General features: G+C 37.5%; 1 protein-coding gene across 8 annotated transcripts in view; it reads left to right on the top strand.

Annotated features, from left to right (window-relative positions):
* The window catches only part of syne1b (spectrin repeat containing, nuclear envelope 1b), a 367,683-nt gene that overhangs the window by 114,276 nt on the left and 237,395 nt on the right, over positions 1 to 16,012 (top strand). For all 8 annotated transcript variants that reach the window (XM_087289683.1, XM_087289682.1, XM_087289680.1 and 5 more), the window contains 13 exons: positions 1,361 to 1,525; positions 1,666 to 1,800; positions 2,639 to 2,797; positions 2,876 to 3,084; positions 5,514 to 5,622; positions 6,062 to 6,226; positions 8,085 to 8,252; positions 8,508 to 8,684; positions 9,142 to 9,282; positions 11,173 to 11,333; positions 11,462 to 11,612; positions 12,769 to 12,996; positions 15,914 to 16,012. In XM_087289683.1, the coding sequence (XP_087145809.1) occupies positions 1,361 to 1,525; positions 1,666 to 1,800; positions 2,639 to 2,797; positions 2,876 to 3,084; positions 5,514 to 5,622; positions 6,062 to 6,226; positions 8,085 to 8,252; positions 8,508 to 8,684; positions 9,142 to 9,282; positions 11,173 to 11,333; positions 11,462 to 11,612; positions 12,769 to 12,996; positions 15,914 to 16,012 (2,067 nt within the window). The remainder of the gene's footprint in view (positions 1 to 1,360; positions 1,526 to 1,665; positions 1,801 to 2,638; positions 2,798 to 2,875; positions 3,085 to 5,513; positions 5,623 to 6,061; positions 6,227 to 8,084; positions 8,253 to 8,507; positions 8,685 to 9,141; positions 9,283 to 11,172; positions 11,334 to 11,461; positions 11,613 to 12,768; positions 12,997 to 15,913) is intronic.

The following is a 16,012-nucleotide window of genomic DNA, read 5'->3' as shown; positions in this document are numbered from 1 at the left end:
AGTCAACACACACACAAATACACAATAGGAATATACCATTTACTTTAGTCAAAAATGAATGTTGCCCAATGGTTAAATATTAATCAAATACTGCACACTGATGAGAAAAAAAACCTAGACATTCTCAGAGTGTTTTTTCTTTGTGCAAAATAGATTCAGGGATTAAAATTTAATTTAGCTGCTTTATTTTAGAGGTTTAGTGAAAGCGGGTCATTTTTGACCCAAAGGGCAAATGGTGTTTAGAATTATAGGTCTTTAATTGGTGTCAGGGTTCTGCCACTCTAGTCATGTAAATTTTTGTTTTGGTGGCTGAGTCTAGACACTAGCCCTGTCTAGACCTGTCCTGTTGTGCTCAGCTCGAGTTTTCTTGGGTCGAGCACTTGTTTCTGTCATTGTGTCTGTCTCTGTTTGCGCGCGTCGTCGTGGGTGTGCACAGAGCTAACGCGATCACGCTTAATGCGGCTGCGCAGGCTCTGCATGCCTCGGACGCGCTTTTGTACTCGTGTTTGTGTTTGTTCTGTCAGCATCGCGCTGTTTCATTCTTAGCGTCTCTGTCTTGTTGGTTTCGGTTTTGGTTGATGCTGAGATGAAGCATGTGCGTTGCATATGTGTGAGCGCACGATAAGCTGTTTATCTATCGTGTGACTGTGTCTTGCATCTGTTGTCAAAGCACGTGGCTCTGTGTTTACATTGTGGTCGCGTGCTTTTGTCGTGTGCTTCAGTGTTGTATACTTGTGTTGTCATGAACATGCGGTTAATGAGTTCTCTCATTGGCTGCATGTTTTTGTCCTGTTTTATGTGATAGACAGTGTTATGTCCTGTCTATTGTCAAGTCCCCCCCTCCATGTTACCCCATTATTAGTTAATTATGTTGATCTGTTTGTGTTAATTTACGTCTGCTTATAATCCCCTCTTGTCTGCTGTTCTGTGCCAGTTCGTCATCATATGTCATCGTTTGTAGCCTTGTCTTGTTGCCTTGTTCCAGTCCTGATCCCCGCCAGCCTTTCCATCCTAGTTTGTTTTGATTGTTTATTTGTTTCATTAGTGTTTTCCCCCTCGGGGTTGTTTATTTTGCCTTTTATTTTATTTTATTATAAATAAATACTTATTTACTCTGCGCTTGGGTCCTAGCTCCTTTTTCCCCAACCACTGACCGTGACAATTGGACTACATTGCTCATTCAAAAAAGAAAAGAAAAATGAAGGCGTCAAAATCCAGAGCTTATCCTGACTGCAGAAAACTCCAAAAATCCTCCAGAATGGTCTGAGAGGAGCTGATCTTGACTTTATTTTTGTTAAATAAATGATGGCACGTTGTAAGATGTCATGCTTGCATTGTTGTGTGTTTTGTATCTGAAAAGGGCATGGTGAAAGAAACCACAGAATGGAAGCAGCATGTGGAGGCGAACAGCAGCCTTATGAAGAGATTCGAGGAGTCTCGTGTGGAGCTGGAGAAAGTTCTCAAAATAGCTCGCAGCTCGATGACTGAGAGAGGAAACCCAGAGGACCTTCTGAAAAAGCACACTGTGAGAAACCAAAGCCAGCAGTCTATTCTAGTGCTCGGCGAATAGGCCGAAAGCAGATCGAACTTCATTTGATGTTCACAAGTTCACATTTTTAAAGCTGACATGATTTATTAGTAATATTTCTGTTGGATGTGCTGCAGGAGTTCTTCGGTCAGCTGGATCAGAGAGTTCTCAATGCGTTTCTGAAAGCCTGTGATGAGCTGACAGATATTCTGCCAGAGCAAGAACAGCAGAATCTACAGGAAACAGTCAGGAAGCTGCACAAACAGTGGAAGGTCAGAGAACCATTACAGTGATCACAATTATGACCATTTACATAGATATATAGAGTTGATTAAATTATTCGCTTCTCTGATGAAATTTTGCACATGTTTTCCAAGTGCTGTTTAACAGAGCAAAGTTTTTTTAAAGCATAATAATTTTAATAATGAATAAATTTTTTGTCTTTGCCATGATTCATTACTTCATTCATTTTCCTTCAGCTTAGTCTCTATTTTAGGGGTCGCCACAGCGGAACGAACCGCCAACTATTTCAGCATACGTTTTACAAAGCGGATGCCCTTCCAGCCTCAACCCAGCGCACACGGAAAGAACCTATAAACATATATGTTTTAATATTAGTTTTGATAAAGGTTTTGAATTTATGCCACATATATAAAATTGGACGTTTTCCTATATTATTTGTACATATATGTACATATAAATGTACATATATGTGTACATACATTATATACGTGCATACATGTGCCTAGGTATATGTATGCATATATACAGTTGAAGTCAGAATTATTAGGCATGACTAGACAAGTCATTTGACAACAGTGGTTTGTTTTGTAGCTAATTGGAGAAAAAGCGGGTTCCATAAAATAATATTGACTTATTTTATTATGATAAATATATGCTGGAATAGTTGGTGGTTCATTCCGCTGTGGTGACCTATGAAAAATTAGAGACCCAGCCGAAGGAAAATGAATGAATGAATTAATGAAGTTGCTTTTTTTGTATACGATGGACGAAATCCAAGTACATTTATTATGGGTCGTGTAAAAAGGTTGGATAGCTATAGTGTATCAGGGCAAAAAATCTATATAAATAAATGCATGATTCCTGCAGGACGTCCAGACAGAATTTCCTTATCACCTGCTGCATCTGAAGGTGGATCTGGAGAAGAGTCGCCTGATGACATCACTGCAGGAGTGTCAGGCCGAACTGGCCCGCGAAAACCGCAGTTTGCCCAGCGTCGGCAGCGAGAGGTTAATTAAAGAGCACCGGGTGAGAGCCAGCATCTGTAAACCCACTCTATATGTCCTGTTTATGGAGGAAATACTAATGCCGAATCTCTTTATGCAGATGTTTTTTAAGGAAAAGGGTCCACAGGCTCTATGTGAGAAGCGGTTACAGCATATGGATGAACTGTGCTTGAAGCTCCCGGAAAGCCAACAGGCTCAACAAACCCTGGAGAACGCCAGAACAGCATTTGCTGAGGTCAAAGAGGAAATCGACAGCACACACCAGAGACTAATGCAGCACCCGGACAAGTGGAAGGAGTTTAACACCAGGTGAACCACTGGCTTTTTGAATATAAACTGGTTTAGGGCTGTTGATATTAAGTGAGAACCAAATTGAGTCAACAATGATAAAGTAAGCTGAATTATTATATGCTATATTTGGCTTACTTATAAATACAGTTGAAGTCAGAATTATTAGCCCCTCCCTGTATATTTTTTCCCTAATTTCTATTTATCGGAATTATTTGTTCTACACATTTAATAGTTTTAATAATTCCGTCTAATAAGTGATTTCTTTAATCTTTGCCATGATGGCAGTAAATAATAATTTACAAGATATTTTTCAAGATACTAGTATTCAGCTTAAAGTGACATTTAAAGGCTCAACTAGGTTAATTAGGTTAACTAGGCAAGTAAGGGTAATTAGCCAAATCATTGTTTAATGATGGTTTGTTCTGTAGACAATAAAAAAACAGCTTAAAGGGGCTTAAAATGGTTTTTAAAAAAATTGAAAACTGCTTTTATTTTAGTCGAAATAAAACAAATAAGACTTTTAACAGATGAAAAAATATTATAGGAAATACTGTAAAAAATTCCTTGCTCTGTTAAACATCATTTGGGAAAAACAAAAAGAAAAACACAGGAGGGCGAATCATTTTGACTTCAACTGTATATTAAAATATTCATGAAAATATTCATGAAAATATTTAGTACATTTTCTAAACTTATTTTTTGCTAATTATAAGCACTGCAAATAACTTAATTTAGTCAATTTAAAAGACCTTTTCTCAGTATTTTGAATTTTGTGAGACCTCAGATTACAGATTTTCAAATAGTTGTATATGGAACAAAAATGAGTCCTATCCCACCAAACCAATCATCAATAGAAAGTTTTTATTTCTTTTTGTTCAGATTTTCCATTTCCAAAAATTGACCCTTACGACTGGTTTTGTGGTCCAGGGCCACATTTAGATGCTTAACAGCTAAAATAGCAACTCATGAACTTAAAATTCATATCAAGTATTAACATTGTTATTTTGCTGTTTGTTATTGTTAAACCTCTCTAAAATAGTCTGTATTGTATAAAGTACTCTACACTGTAAAGACACAAATCAAGCGGGGTCCGCTTGCACTGGCTGCCAGTTGCTGCTCGCATCAAATTCAAAGCTCTGATGTTTGCCTACAAAGTGACTTCTGGCCTTGCTCCTTCTTATCTGCTCTCGCTTCTGCAGATCTATGTGCCCTCCAGAAACTTGCGTTCTGTGAATGAACGTCGCCTCGTGGTTCCATCCCAAAGAGGGAAGAAATCACTTTCGCTCACGCTCACGCTCAATCTGCCCAGTTGGTGGAATGAACTCCCTAACTGCATCAAAACAGCAGAGTCACTCGCTACTTTCAAGAAACTACTAAAAACCCAACTATTTAGTCTCCACTACACTTCCTAATCTGCAATTGCCTCTGAATATCACACTAACTGTACAAAAAAAAAAAAAAAAAAAAACTAATACTACTAATACTTCCCTTCTTAGACTTTACAGACCTGAAACTTGCCTATAGCACTTATTCATTGTTGCTCTTGGTTGTGTAAATTGCTTCCTTGTCCTTATTTGTAAGTCGCTTTGGATAAAAGCGTCTGCTAAATGACTAAATGTAAATGTAAATTAAATTAACTCAGTTGATTTTACACATTTAAGTGGATTAAACATAAAACAATTAATTTGTCTTAAAAAACCCTCATGAATTGTGTTGATTCAGCTCATTTTAAATAAGTTGTTTGAACAAGCAGCAAAACTCATTTTGAGTATTTACAGTAAATAAATGTGACTAGAACTGGGGTGTCCAAACTCGGTTGTGGAGGGCCGGTGTTTAGTGTAACGAAGGGTCTGACACAGAGGGATCCATTTGCAGTATATTTATTAAACAGAGTTTAATAACAAACAGCACACAGATGTTAAGCGTGTGCGAACTCACATCAAACACAGTTGTAGTTAGTCGAAGGGCTGGCGGCTGGCAAACACAGGGTGAGTATTCAGGCATGGGTCAAAGGCAGGCGGCGAGGATCAAAGTCAGGATGCAGGTTAGAGTTCAGGGCAGGCAATACAGAGTCGAGAATACAGTCCCAAGGTTGTCAACGGGAAAGCAGGCAATGATCAGGAACCGCTCAGTAGTGTTAGCCGGTGCAGAACAAGACTTCGCACTGAACTAGAGTGAGAGTGTGAATTATATAGGTGAGTGTGGGTCGTTAGCGGGATGAGGAACAGGTGTGTGCGCTCATCAGTTTAAGTGGATGATGTAATGTCTAGAAGTCCGGTGATGATGACCTCTGCTGGCCAGAGAGGGGAACGACTGGGACCGAGTCGGTGACATTTAGCTCCAACTTCCTTTAACACACCAGCCTGGACGTTTCTAGTATGAGTGAATTGTAAAATCAAAGCTAAAGTATTATAACTTTTATGTGTGATTTTATGTGTGTTTTACAGGTTTTCTGAACTCTCTGCTTGGGTTACATCAAAAGAAAGTCAGCTCAGACTTTTGCGAAACAGAGCTGGAGATCCCAGCATGTTTGGACAAGTCAAGTCCACCATTGAGGTGAGACTTTTTTTTTCTCTAGTTTTTAGTACAAATATCTAAATATCCGAAATCAAGACAAGCAAAAAATAGTGTTTAATCAATCAGGCAATGGTGTAAGCAAACTTATCTTATGTCAAAACAAAAACAAGATTATTTTGCTTTCCGCATTGGCAGATTATTTTGCTTGCTTTAACCCTTTAAGGTGCAATACTTGAAAAAAAAAAAAGATTTTTGGCCCACATCTTGGATTGAATAACATACTGACACAGCTCTAATAAATATTATGATAACCTATAATAATGATAACCTATGAATTAAGGTGGTAACTGTAGAAAATCTCACTTCATTTTGACTTATTATTTCTACAAAAACTTTAAGTAAGAAAAGCATTTTTGCTCTCTGAAAAAAAGTGTGAGAGCGGTATGACTTATTCATAGTTTTTGTTTATGATCTGCAGAGTCTGAGGAACGATGCTGAACTGCAGGAGGGAAATGTGAGCTGGTTGAAGAACCGTTTGGCTGCTTTGATCGAGATCTGCACAGAAAGTGACGCTCAGAGGCAGGGAGCCGCTCTCAGCAAACTCTCCAATGACTTCAAGGGTCTCCTCATCTCCCTTTCTGAGGTCAGTATATATATATATATATATATATATATATATATATAAGGGGTGTAACGGTTCACAAAAATCACAGTTCGGCTCGATACGATACAGTGGTGTCACGGTTCGGTATGTTTTCGATACAGCAAAAAAAGAAAAAAGTCAGAGGATTTCTCTGATTTAATTTTTAATGTATTAAAACTAACATCATAAAAGTATGATCCTGTTTTTTTCTTTTACTTTTACTTTAAACAGTGATAGAGCTATACTTCAGGGGTTTCTGCTTAGCATAAAAAAAAAACAAAAAAAAAATCCTTCTTTCCTTCTAAATCTGGAGGTGAGGGTAGCCAGGGCAAATAATAAATAAATAAATAAATAAATAAATAAATAAATAAATAAATAAATAAATAAATAAATAAATAAATAAAATATTAATAAATAAATAAATAAATATATATATATAAAAATAAGAATAAATTAATTAATAAATCAATTTAATTTAATTTAATTTAATTTAATTTAAGCAGCAGCAGCAAAAAAAAAAAAAAAAAAAAATCCTTCTTTATACTCAAAACCAAAAAGCTTCCTACAAAAAATAAATATAATATTGTAGCAGTTAAGCAAATAAAAAGAAAAGAACAATTTAGTTTTATATGGTATATATTATATGGTTTCAATCAATTTTTAAGTATTTTTTTAATGTTCAGAAAGATGAGTGTCCACCTTTTCCTCAGACAGCACAGATCTGCTTGATATGACTGTCACCTGCCATTTCAGTGGATCTGAAAGCAGGAATTATCTGACTGAAATGGGCTTATAAAGGAATAATGTAATGGGGCTCTATTACATTTAACATTTTCTTAAAACCCCACATTTCCACTACCGATTAAGATCTCTCAGATGTTTTTTCGTCACCACTCTCTTGGTAGCGGTGATGGTGCGCGACGTATCTGAAGAGCGGTGCGTGCGTTGTACCTGAACGGCGGGGGTGAGTTGTGCCCAACGTACCTTAAGAGCTAGGAGGGATACGGTGGAGAGTGGTGTGCGACATATTTTAGGACTGGGGGGGAGACGCGCGATTTCCAGAAGATTATCATTAGTTTGCGGGCATCCAGGAGTCTCCCGAAGCTTCCGGGAAACTTGGGATGTCTGGGATTACATTAACGTTACGAGCCATTTTGCGAGCTAGAGTAACGCGTGCCTGGAGTAGTGTTTGGAGGTTGGCTCTTTTGTGTCGGGGGTCCAGGGTTGCTGGGGCAACGGGGGCGGAGCCAGCACGAGCAGCCAGGCTGACACAGAAGCTAGCACGATTGCTAATGAGTGCATGCATGCTTTAATAAAGTGATATTCTGAGTTCAAAAGCGAAGGTCTACTCTACTGTTTAACATGACAGCGGGGAAGGCAGCATGTTGTCTGCCACGTCATTTGAGATGCCATGTTGAGCGTTGATTAGTTCAATATGAATAAGCGTATCGTTACACCCTTAATATATATACATATATATATATATATATATATATATATATATATATATATATATATGTATATATGTATATATATATATATATCGGAAATATTTGTACGAATATGAATACGCGTATCGTTACACCCTTTATATATATATATATATATATATATATATATATATATATATATATATATATATATATATATATATATATATAAAGGGTGTAACGATACAATATATATATATATATATATATATATATATATATATATATATATATATATATATATATATATATATATATATACATAGTATTTTGAGATTTTTTATTAAAGTTAATGTTTATAATAATAAAAAAATTGTGTTTGTGTTTTTTTACACATTGAATCTAACTGAATGTGTGTGTTGTGATAGTCCGAGAAGGTGGTGCTGGCGGTCAGCGACTGTGTGCAGTTCAGAGAAGAGGTGAAAACCACACTGGAGGAACTGACTCAGGGTCAGAAGGAGCTTCAGTCTGACAACAGCAAGATTCTGGACTCAGAGTCAGTCAGAGAAGCTCAACAACTCTTGCTGCTTCATCAGGTGCTCAACCAATCACAATTATGCATGAGCTGGTATAAGATTCGGATGCTATCATAACTTTGGGGGAAAAAATCACGGTATTGTGATTACTGCTCCAAAATATGTTCTTTTTAAATGTCTTAAACAAAAAAAAAATTTCTCGTTTGAACACAATATATTTTATATTTTATTTGGAACAGTAAACATGTCAGGCTAAATAGTTTTAATTAATTATAATACTGGTATATCACACTCGTGTGCTTTTCTCAACTGCAGCAACAGCTGAAGCGCCTCCGGTTGAAGAGGAAAGACATGCAGGAGCAGATAAACCGCGGAAAGCAGCTGCAGATCGAGGAGGGTTTGGAAGAGAGTTTACAGGATGACCTGCAGAAGCTAGAGTCCACTCTGAAGAAAATGGATGAAAACACTGAGTCACAGGAAAAGAATCTGGAGGTGAGGATGGCCAGGGCAAATAATAATAAAATAAATGAATAAAACAAAACAAAAAATTGATTAATAAATATATAAATACATAAAAATAAGTATAAATTAATTAATGATTTAATTTAATTTAATTTAATTTAATTTAATTTAATTTAATTTCATTTAGAAAAAAAGTATTTCTTTAGGCGCTAATAGGTAAGTTTCATTTTTGTTTATGACAATTGCTGGTGAAAAGAATTGAGAACTTTTATGTTATATAAAAGGTCACTTCCGGGATGAGCGGAAAGATTCAAGTTCAAAACTGTTGTTCTTATTTAGTAACACTAATGATATTGACCTTAAAAATGTTTTTTAAAAATGCTGCCTTTATTTTGCTCAAACAAAAAGCATGTCATGCATGCATTTATATGTTAGCAGATGATCTATTTTGAGATGATGCTTTAAATGCTGCTCTGTGTTTTTTTAGGTGACTTTATCAGCCTGGCAGGAGTTTGATGCTCAGCAGGCGTCAGTGAGGGAGTTTGTGGGTAAAGTGCGATCCGTCACAGAGAGAGAGATGAACTTCAGCAGTCCAGAGAGCCTGAGCTCAGAGCTGGAGCAAACCAAGGTGAGAACAACACCACATCACCAAGGGCTCCATATAATCAATCAGCTTTAATTAAACACCAGCATCTTTATTTTCAACACAGAAGAGCTGTGAGAGCCTCCACAATCAGTAACACATCAATTTGAGGCTTCAGAATCTTGCATAAATTAATTTTCTGTCATCATTTACTCACCCTTTACTTGTTTTAAACCTTTTTGAGTTTCTTTGTTCTGTTGAACACAAAGGAGGATATTTTGAAAAATTTTGAAAGTCGGTAAACATTGACTTCCATTGGTTTTTCCTACTATAGAAGTCAATGGTTACAAGTTTTCAGCATCCTTCAAAATATCTTCTTTTGTTCAACAGAAAAAAAAAGAAAGGGAATAAAGTGTGCGTTAATTTTTTTTTTATTTATGGGTAAACTATCCTTAAGCATTAACACACTAGTAATGATTAACGTATAGCATAAGTTCACATTCATTCATTCATTTTCTTGTCGGCTTAGTCCCCTTATTAATCCGGGGTCGCCACAGCGGAATGAACCGCCAACTTATCCAGCAAGTTTTTACGCAGCGGATGCCCTTCCAGTCGCAACCCATCTCTGGGAAATATCCACACACACATTCACACACACACTCATACACTATGGACAATTTAGCCTACCCAATTCACCTGTACCGCATGTCTTTGGACTGTGGGGGAAACCGGAGCACCCGGAGTAAACCCAAGCGAAGGCAGGGAGAACATGCAAACTCCTCACAGAAACCCCAACTGAGCCGAGGTTCGAACCAGCGACCTTCTTGCTGTGAGGCGACAGCACTACCTACTGCGTCACTGCCTCGCCCCTAGTAATTTTTTTTTTATCACAGTATGTTTATTGCACACTCAGACAAGGCAAGATACAATAACGAAGACACAATTAATACAATATAATTAGTAATAAAACGAATTCAAAATAAAAGTGTGGTCAATGAATTCATGCGAAACCACAGCAATTAACATTTATAGTAAGAACAAAAAAATACTGTGGAAGTCACTGGCTGTTTATTCCAGTTGTCACATGAAGGGGACGCTGACAACGAAAGGGCAGATTCAAAAGCAGATTTAATTAAGAGGAATCATCAGGCAAGCAGTGGTCAACACAGGGGCAAATCAGGTACATGCAGAGAATACAGAGTCATAGTCAAAAAACAGATGAGTGGTCAGAAAGCATGCAGCAGACAGGAATAAACGCTAAAATAAAGTGAGGATCAAACATGGCAAGACAAGGCAAAGGAAATGCGATGTAAAGTTCACAAACAGATAAAACAGACTCAGCAATGAGAGTGCCAAAGTGAGCCATATACAGTTGAAGTCAGAATTAATAGCGCCCTGTTTATTTATTTTTTTCCAATTTCTGTTTAACGGAGATACTTTTTCAACACATTTCGAAACATGATAGTTTTAATAGTTTTTTTTTGATAGTTGGCTAACACACTTAACCACGCCCCTCCAACTGTCAGCTTTGACAGCAAACAGAAATAGTGAGGCTGAGGAGTCTGTTAGGTTGTAGTAGCTCTCCTCAAACCCTTTTCCAGATCTCTCTGAATGAAATGCCTACTTTACCACATCCAATCAGCTTGCAGTACAAAAAACAAGCCACGCCCACTGTTTACTCATTTAATATTCTGTTTATCTAGGAACTGCATCACAATACAAAAAAAAATGGGCGCAGCTTCTGGTTCATGCGAACTTTAACATCTGTCTGTATGAGCTCAGTGGATGCCTCATTTTAGCAAGCCATTTTAGCACAGCCAGTGTATACTAAGCTGGATCATATTGAATTAAAAGCAGTTTTTTTTATATGTGTTTAGTTTATTCTGCCTCACACAAAGAAAGCACGCTTCATTCTCCCTTCATTTGTTCCCGCAGGATCTCCTGAAACAGTGTGAAACGGAGGTCAGACAGGTGAACACACTTCTGAAAAGGGCCACAGAAATCCAACTGGGCCCCAAAAACCAGTCTCTTCTTCAGGATCAAGCACGAGCTTTGAGCGAACAAGTGGACAAAGTAGAGAAAGGACTCAAGCGAGAGTAATACCCTACATTATCATATGGATTTTACATTAGGATTATTAAGAGGAATGCATTAGAAGTCATACTCTAAGTGAATGAATAAGGCAGCTGTAAGAGAGTGTTTTGATGACTGTCTGGTTTTTCAGTGTGAAGACTTTGGAGGGAATGAAAAGTCAGTGGGATTTGTTCGGGAGTGAGTTTGAAGCGTTTTCCTCATGGATAATGGAGAGAGAAAGAGAAATGGATGCCTTAAAAAGCTCCAGCATACCTTTGGACCAGCAGATCTGTACTGTACAGGTGCGAAAATGTATATTTTATTGCAAATTAAAATTCTGTCTGATGTATATGTAATCATTTAGTTAGTTATCATTATTATTATTATTATTATTATTATTGCTTTTATATTATTGACTGCATTACTTTTTTTCAAATATAGTTATATACAGTGTGACCCTGTGCCATAAACCATTTCAAAGTTTAATAAATAAGCTAAATATTGAGAAAATCACCTTTAAAGTTGAACTAGTTCTTAGCAATGGATATTACCAATCAAAGAATAGGGTTTTGTCTTACAAAATATAAATAATTATTAATATATAAATAAATAATATAAAATAGATCTTTATATAATATTTTAATGCTTTAATAAGGCTGTAATGCTAATTTTAACTTTATCTCTTTGTATTTTTAGCTATTCCCACAAATATAATTAAGCAACATGATTTTTAAAACAATCATTTTTATTATTTTTATAGGAGTTATTTTTTGTCCAGTCACATGTTTTTATTATTAATTATTGATGTCATTTTTCTGCAGTGTAGTTTATATGCCAAATCATTAAGTTATTAATATTATTTAGTAACTATTAATTAACAAAATTAACTATTAAAGTAGGTAATTAAACTAATAATTAAAGTAATTATTAGTTAATTAATTAGTTGTTAAAGATATTGTTGTGTATCTCTATAGTTCATTAATAATTAGTTATATAAATATTAACATGTATTAAATGATTTACAATACAAAACAATAACAAATGTTTTCAAATGCTGTATTTGGAAATCAGCGTGATTCCACCAACTTTTCTGTTACATTACTAAGTTACATTAGTATTGTTTTGTCAAAAAATAAATACAAACTTCTCTGTATTAACATTAATTTAATTTAAAATACATTTTTATCACAAAAACTAAAACCTGTAAATAACTATACATAGCTATAAATACAAAATAAAAGTCATATTTTCAAGTGCTCTCCTAATTTTCTCCATAGCTCTATATACAAAAATAATATTTTTGTTATAAAACATTTTATTTATTTTAAGTTATTTATTGTAATCCATTTATAATCTGACACGTTTTTTTTTTTACTAAATTAACTGCAACTTTAATGACAAGGAAAATAAAGTGTCACTGACCTCATGGTTTTCATCTCTTATATTTCCGGTGGGTAGACCATCAGAGAGGGTCTGCAGGAGAGATCAGAGGTCCTGTCTAATCTGGAGGAAAAGTCTCAATCGCTCGTCCAGTTTGTATCATCTGGCGAATCTGCACGAATCAAAGCCCGGCTGACACAGATCGGCAGGTACTGGGAGGAGCTTAAGGAGAGCGTGGACCACCTGAGTGGACAGCTGGAGGAAAGCTCCTCCCACCAGACTAAGTTTAACTCCAATCTACAACAGGTACAATTTAAACATGAATTTATCTTTCTAATGTCTAATATTCCCTACATTCAGGGGGGAAAATGTCAACCCAAGCTCATTCTGAAAACGTAGTCCCGCGGACATTTCTGGAGACAGCGGAATACGTCCCGGGGGGTACGTACGGCCGCGTTTATTTTTTTCAAGCGAACGCTGCGGGGCGGTGTGACGCTGTTCCCTTTCGCGCTTGCCTTACCTCCTTGTGGAGGGCTTCCCCGCTGCAACCCGTTTGTCCACTCAGCTCAGCGCGTACGTCGGCAGGCTCGAGATGCGGAGAGGGGTCGACCATGGCGACCGGTTTCGAGTCCGGGAAAGAGCAGCTCCAGCAATCAGGTAAGACAAAAACAGAATCCCAAAAATTAAGTGAACGAGTTTCGTAACAGGGTGAGAATGCGGCGAAATCCGAAAACTTTTAATTTTTATTTTTTTTTTATTTAACGGATTTAACGGCTTTTAATTTTTTGGACGGCTTTTGTGAACTGTTGCTCGGGTTTAGGGAAGCGAGCGGGCTGGCGGGTCGATCGGTAAAATCGGTTGGGTTCAGGGAAGGAGGAGGGCGAGTCGGCCGATTGGCCGGTCGCGCAGTCAATCATCCGGTCAGTCGGATAGCTGCCTCCGGCGGGTTCACGGTTCGCGCTCGCGAGAGGCGTCTGAGGTGCAAAAAAGCGAGCAACAGCGGCCTCTCGCGGATTCGCGAAAACAAACAAAAACTGCAGCCGTACGTACCCGCCGGGACGTATTCCGCGGCCTCCAGAAACGTCCGCGGGACTACGTTTCCACAATGAGCCCGGGTTGGAAAATGTACAATGGTCATAATAAACAAAATTGGGTTGCGATGTTAGATTTCCCGAAAAGATGCTCTTTATTCGACAACCAAACACGGACACTCACTTGAGATTAATTAACTGGATTTATTGTAGTGGAAAAATATTAAGCATCTCTTCAGGGTGGCAAAATAACAAACAAAAGAATCTCCGAAGAAAATAAGCTAAATTACCTATAAATATTTAAAGAAAATACAACAAGCTTACCTCACTTTCTGAACATAAACAAAGTCAGTATTATCTTTTTTTAATAAACCCAAAGCGTTATCCAAATAAATAGGCAGGCCTCTACATACATGTGGGCAATCTCTACAATGACAAAGTTTGGTCGTCGTTCAAAGGGGGAAATCCAGGAACTCTTTACTCTATTTTAGTCACATTAGACATGAGCTCATCGAGTGCTGCTTGTAGTTTCATTTTATAGTTCACGCTTTGACCAGCAGACAGTCTGTCAGCCAATCACAGTCTGGACCGTATTACCATAGGAACCTACAGCATGGGATGACAAACAACACAGAAAGGAGGGACAAGAAAATACATAGAATGCAATATATATTTAATTCATTTAACCTTTATTTCTAACGCGCTTTTACAATGTAGATTGTGTCAAAGCAGCTTAACATAGTAGTTCTAGTAAATTGAAACTGTCAGTCCAGTTTTCAGAGTTAAAGTTCAGTTTAGTTCAGTTCAGTGTGGTTTAGTTTTCACTGCTAAAAGTCCAAACACTGAGAGCAAATCCATCGATGCGCAGCTCCACAAGTCCCAAACCAAGCAAGTTAGTGGACACAGTGGTGGGGAACAAACTTCACCAATTGACGATTGTGAAGGGGAAAAAAAAACCTTGAGAGAAACCAGGCTCAGTTGGGCACGACTATTTCTCCTCTGGCCAAACTTCTTGTTCAGAGCTGCAGTATAGGCGCCAGAGGCTGGAGAACGCTGGACATCGATCTTGGAGAAGCTACAGGTTTGACTAGGTCACCGGCGGGTGTTCAAGCTTACCCACGGGATCATTGCGAAGACTCGTCTGTCCATGGGGTCTTTCAGGAATCAGTCTCATGCTCTCCACTCCTCCATGAGCGCCACAGCATCTGCTTAGGATACAGCCTGGTCCAGGATTATGGATACCTCTAGAAGTCCTCAATGGTTGGCACCATCTCTTCACAGGTCTTGAATCACATCAATGGCACTGCATAAACTCCAGAGGCCTCGGGATGAGTATCCCTAAGTGGAAAAGAGAATAAAGAAAACAATTAGCGTAGCTGTTGTTCATAGTGTATTTAAACACGAGATATTGGGGTGGGGTGCTCGGGGGTGAGGCGTCTGAAAAACACTGTTGAGAACTGGGTTATTAACTCTACTGTGGTGTTAGTAACTGTTCTATGGACCGGGTTTCAGGTGGCTGTTGTGATTGGATACTATATCAAAGTGACCCGGGGGGTATTACAGACTGTACCAAAAAGTTGAGGACCGGAGGGTGAAATCCCGGGAGTTTTCCAGGAGAAATAACAAAACAGGAGGGTGGCGGGAGATGAGTCTGAAATACGAAAGAATCCTAGGAAAAACATAAGTGTTGACAGGAGTGTTGGTATACTTTACTACAAAGATAGATCTTTAATCTTGTTTTGAACTGAGAGAGTGTCTTTGAGTCTCGGACATTATCAGGAAGGCTATTTCAGAGTGTAGGAGCCATAAATGAAAAGGCTCGACCTCGTTCAGTAGACTTTGCTATTCTGGATACTGCCGAAACCCTGAGTTTTGAGATCTTAAAGAGCAGGTTGGATTGTAAGAGCGGGTTGGATTGTACATATTAAAAATAAAAAAACATTGGTCGTAACAATGTTCCATGATTTTCATTTAATTGTTTCCCTAGAATGTTTTGTTTTTATGCTGAATATGTTAAAGAGAAAATTGGAGAATTATTTTAAATATTGAATTATTTAAAAACTGTTTAAATGAAGTCACTAAACTGTTTTTGCCATGAATTGTTGCAGACATGCTGTTAAATCATAAATACTATTCTTACTAAATCACTCTAATGTCTCATGATGAAAAATCAAACGGCATCTTTTTAAAAGGTACAATCAGAGGTTGAAGAGATCCAGAAGAAACTTGACAACCCCGTCACCTCCTGCATATCTTCATCCGAGACCTACAAAACTCTACAGAGTCACATG

This window comes from Danio rerio, chromosome 17 (assembly GCF_052040795.2).
Source record: "Danio rerio strain M-AB ecotype USA chromosome 17, GRCz13ab, whole genome shotgun sequence".
NCBI classification, from domain to species: domain Eukaryota; kingdom Metazoa; phylum Chordata; class Actinopteri; order Cypriniformes; family Danionidae; genus Danio; species Danio rerio.
Note: the sequence above shows the minus strand (reverse complement) of the source record. Positions and strands in the feature narration are given on the sequence as shown.